This window comes from Neltuma alba, unplaced genomic scaffold, assembly GCF_004799145.2.
Source record: "Neltuma alba isolate B1F8T4 unplaced genomic scaffold, ASM479914v2 tig00010421_pilon, whole genome shotgun sequence".
Taxonomy (NCBI): domain Eukaryota; kingdom Viridiplantae; phylum Streptophyta; class Magnoliopsida; order Fabales; family Fabaceae; genus Neltuma; species Neltuma alba.
In genome coordinates, this window is record NW_021635323.1 from 359157 (window position 1) to 363842 (window position 4686).

The 4686-nt window shown below is 38.8% G+C and overlaps 1 protein-coding gene across 1 annotated transcript; it reads right to left on the bottom strand.

Moving 5' to 3' along the window:
* Nucleotides 1-3041: 3041 nt before the first annotated feature.
* LOC114756516 (uncharacterized) lies at nt 3042-3680 on the bottom strand. Its single transcript, XM_028945460.1, has 2 exons — nt 3414-3680; nt 3042-3344 (listed from the first exon to the last, which is right to left on the bottom strand). The coding sequence occupies exons 1-2, from the start codon at nt 3678-3680 to the stop codon at nt 3042-3044; spliced, it is 570 nt and encodes a 189-aa protein (XP_028801293.1).
* Nucleotides 3681-4686: the final 1006 nt, after the last annotated feature.

The following is a 4686-nucleotide window of genomic DNA, read 5'->3' on the forward strand; positions in this document are numbered from 1 at the left end:
CAACGCTCTAAAAGGGATCTGATAAAGGCACAATAGTGGTCTATCGGTCCACCTTACAACCCCAATAATGCTTCAGTCTTTGACCATTGGTTTTAAATCCCTCTCTCTATTATTGCCTTCCAGTTCAACAACACCACGATCGAGCATATGAACCATAATAAACGGGCCTAACCATCTGAATTTCAGCTTTCTGAGAAAGAATCTCAGCTTAGTATTATGCAAGAGCATTTGTTGACTTGGTTCAAAAGTCTTGAATAGAATTTTCTTGTCATGCCATAGCTTTGTCATTTCCTTATACAACTTAGAACTCTCATAGGCATTTAACTGAAATTCTTCAAGTTCATTTGGAGGAGTCTCTTCTCACCCACAGCTTTTGCTTCAAAATTAAGCTTCTTAATAGCCTAATAAGCATTATGCTCTAACTCCACAGGTAGATGGCAAGCTTTTCCAAACACCACTCGATAGGGAGACATACCAATGGGAGTCTTATAGGCTGCTCAATATCCCCACAATGCATCATCAAGTTTAATTGACCAATCTTTTCTTGTCACTCCCACAGTCTTCTCAAGCATTTTCTTGATTTCCCTATTAGAAATTTCTGCCTAACCATTAGTTTGAGGATGGTAAGGAAGAACAACCTTATGCTTAACACCATATTTCTTTAAAAGAGTTGAAATTGGTTATTGCAAAAATGAGTACCACCATTACTCATAATAGCCCTTGGAGCTCTAAAACAGGTGAAAATGTGTTTCTTCAAAAACTTCACCACCACTTTTGCATCATTGGTAGGAAAAGCAGCTGCTTCAACTCACTTTGAGACATAATCAACAGCCACAAGAATGTATTGATTGTTAAGGGATCTGGGAATGGTTCCATGAATTCAATCCCCCATAGATCAAACAATTCCACTTCAAGCATGTTACTGAGTGGCATTTCATTCCTTCTAGAGATATTGCCTACCCTCTAGCATCGATCACACTTCAACACAAAATTATAAGAGTCTCTGAACAAGGAAGGCTAGTAGAAACCACATTGTAAGACTTTGGCAGCTGTCTTATTGCCTCTGCAATGCCCTCCACACTCTGAAGAATGGTAACATCTTAGAATTTCCTGTTGTTCACATTTAGGGACACACCACCTAAGTAGTTGATCCATGTATTGATGAAACAAATAAGGCTCTTCCCAAAAGTATGACTTACTATCATGTAAGAATTTCCTTCGTTGATGAGGCTTCAGCTCATGAGGTATAATGCCACAAACAAGATAATTAACAATGTCTGCATACCAAGGAGTCATCATATGGCTAACACTAAAAAAATTTTCATCAGGAAATGCCTCATTGATCACCTTGTTAGCATCTAGTTGAGCATCAGTACTCAATCTAGATAAATGATCAACAACTTGATTTTCTGTGCCTTTTCTATCAATAATTTCTAAATCAAATTCTTGCAACAAAAGCACCCATCTAATTAATCTTACTTTTGAGTCTTTCTTGCTAAAGAGGTATTTTAGAGCTAAATGATAGTGTACATAGTGACTTTGGCTCCCACAAGGTATGGCCGAAACTTCCCAAAAGCAAAGACCACAGCAAGTAACTCTTTCTCTATAATGTAGTTTTCTTGAGCATCGTCTAGTGTGCGGCTCGCATAGTAAATTGAGTGAAACACTCTCTCCTTCTTTTGCCTAAGTACAATACCCACAGCATAGTCACTAGCGTCACACATTACAATCAATGGCAAGCTCCAATTAGGGGACATCATTATAGGAGCAGAAACAAGTCTCTTCTTCAATTCCACAAATGCATTTAAGCAAGCATCACCAAACTTAAATTCAGTGTCTTTCTCAAGCAATGCACAAAGAGGATTTGCTATCTTAGAGAAATCCTTGATAAAATGACGGTAGAAGCCCGTATGGCCAAGAAAGCTCCTCACACCCTTAACATTAGTAGGTGGAGGAAGTTGCTCAATTACAGCAATCTTTGCTTTGTCTACCTCTAGACCATTCTTAGAGACTCTATGGCCAAGAACTATGCCCTTCTTAATCATAAAGTGACATTTCTCCCAGTTTAAGACTAAGTTGGTCTCTTCACATCGTTCCGACACCTTAGCTAAGTTGTTCAAACATTCATCATAAGCATTCCCAAACACAGTAAAGTCATCCATAAAGACTTCCATTGTGTGCTCAATCATGTCAGAAAAGATAGCCATCATACATCTTTGAAAAGTGGCCGATGCATTGCATAGCCCAAAAGGCATACCCTTAAATGCAAAAGTCCCATAGGGACAGGTGAATGTAATCTTTTCTTGATCTTCTGGAGCAATAGCAATTTGGTTGTACCCAGAATACCCATCCAGAAAACAGAAAAAAATCCTTGCCAGCTAATTTATCCAGCATCTGATCAATAAATGGAAGAGGAAAATGATCCTTCTTGGTGTTGGCATTTAACTTGTGATAATCCATGTAAACTCTCCAGCCAGTAATAATACGAGTAGGGATTAGCTCATTGTGGGTGTTAGCCACTACAGTCATATCGCCCTTTTTGGGGACATATTGGACTAGACTCACCCATGAGCTATCAGATATAGGATACATAATGCCTGTATCAAGCCACTTTAGGATTTCCTTCTTTACCACTTCCTTCATGATTAGATTCAATCTTCTTTTATCCTCAATAGAAGACTTATGGTTTTCTTTAAGAAAGATCTTATGCATACAAGTTGAAGGGCTAATACCCTTGATGTCTGCAATAGTCCACCAAATAGCTCTTTTATGAGCTTTTAAGACTTCAACAACTCGTTCTTCTTGTTGAATAGTCAAGTCTGCAGCAATTATGACCGGTAGAGTGCTCTTGGCTCCCAAATAGACATATCGAAGGTGAGAAGGTAATGTCTTCAGCTCAAGAGAAGATGGCTCTTCAAGGGAGGATTTCAAAGTTGGTCTATCATGGGAGGACAAATCTAGTGACTCGAATAGTACTCGACTTCTAGGATAAGTCAGTGTTGAATCTATGATAGCCATACACTCTACTATCTCTTGATTTTCTACTTCAACCCACAACAACACAGCTTCAACGGGGTCATTAATACATGTCCTGTCAAACTCTTTTTGTACCACTTAAGTAAATCAACAAAGAAGCATTGCTCAACCTCATTGGGAGACTTCATTAACTTGTGCATATTGAAAGTGACATGCTCATCATTAGCCTGCATAGTAAGTTCACCTTTTTCCACATCAATCAAGGTTCTAGCGGTGGCTGAAAAGGGTCTTCCCAAGATAATAGGAATTTCTCTATCCACCTCACAATCAAGAACAATGAAATCTGCTGGAAGAATAAACTTATCTACCTTCACAAGCACATCTTCAATAATGCCACGGGGGTAGGCTATACTTCTATCAGCAAATTACAACATCACTGTGGTTGGTCTAGCCTCACCCAACTCCAAATTGTTGAAAATAGAAAGAGGCATCAAATTGACACTAGCTTTAAGATCACAAAGTGCCTTACCCAAAAACTTGCTTCCAATATGACATGGATTCGAAAAGCTACCCGGATCTTTCATCTTTTGAGGTAGTTGCTTAATGATATCTGTAGAACTCTTGGTGAGAGCAACTGTCTCAAACTCAATGAACCTCCTTTTCTTAGAAAGCACATCTTTCATGAATTTGGCATATTTGGGCATCTACTCCAAAGCTTCCACTAAAGGAATGTTGATGTGCAATTGTTTGAATATCTCCAAGAATTTCTTGAATTGGCTGTCATCTTGTTGTTTCGCAAGCCTTTGAGGGAAAGGCAGTGGAGGCATATATTTTGACTTCGCCTCTTGTTGCTTCTTGTGATCTTCACCCTTCTTTTCAGTTTCACTATCATTTCTCTTCTCAGCTTACTTCTTCCTTTGTTGTCATCCTCTTCAACTATAATTTCTTCATCAACTTCCTTATTTTCCTCAAGAATAACTTCATTGCTCGCTCCACTAGGTTTAAGCCCATTCGGTAATTGCTTTCCACTTCACAAAGTGATTGCATTGCATTCCTCTTTACCATCTCTTTTCGGATTAGGAATGGTGTCACTAGGAAGATTTCCTCTTGACATTGCATTCATTTGAGAGGCCAGTTGGCCTACTTGCACTTCAAGATTTTTAATTGCTGTCTCATGGAGGAAAAGAGTAGATTTAGTCTCAGCCCTTGCAGATTCTTGCTTAGCCAAAATTTGAGTTAACATCCTCTCCATCCTAGAATCTTCTTCCTTGTTAGGAATTTGCCTTGATTGTGATTGAAAATCTGGTGGATAAAGTGCTTTAGTACCAGAAGATGACGGATGATTTAATTTTTACCCTTGACTCTAAGAGAAATTAGGATGATTTCGCCATGCTGGATTGGAGGTCTGTAAGTAAGGATTATTCTGAGGATTTTACAGCTTGCCTATGTAATTGACAGATTCAGGAGTCACGGAGAGAGGACATTGATCAGGCATATGGACATCATGACATTGGTCACAAACAATAGGTGTGGCATGAACAGAATGCACACTTTGAGAATTGCTCTTTTGCATCTGGGACTCTTGCACATCAAATCGCTTGTTCATTACTAATAAGATAGCAACAATTTGTGAGGCAGAATCAACCTTAGTAGCAGTCATTGCTTGTGTAGTCTTCCTATCAGTGCTTTGAGTATTATTTATTGCTAGTT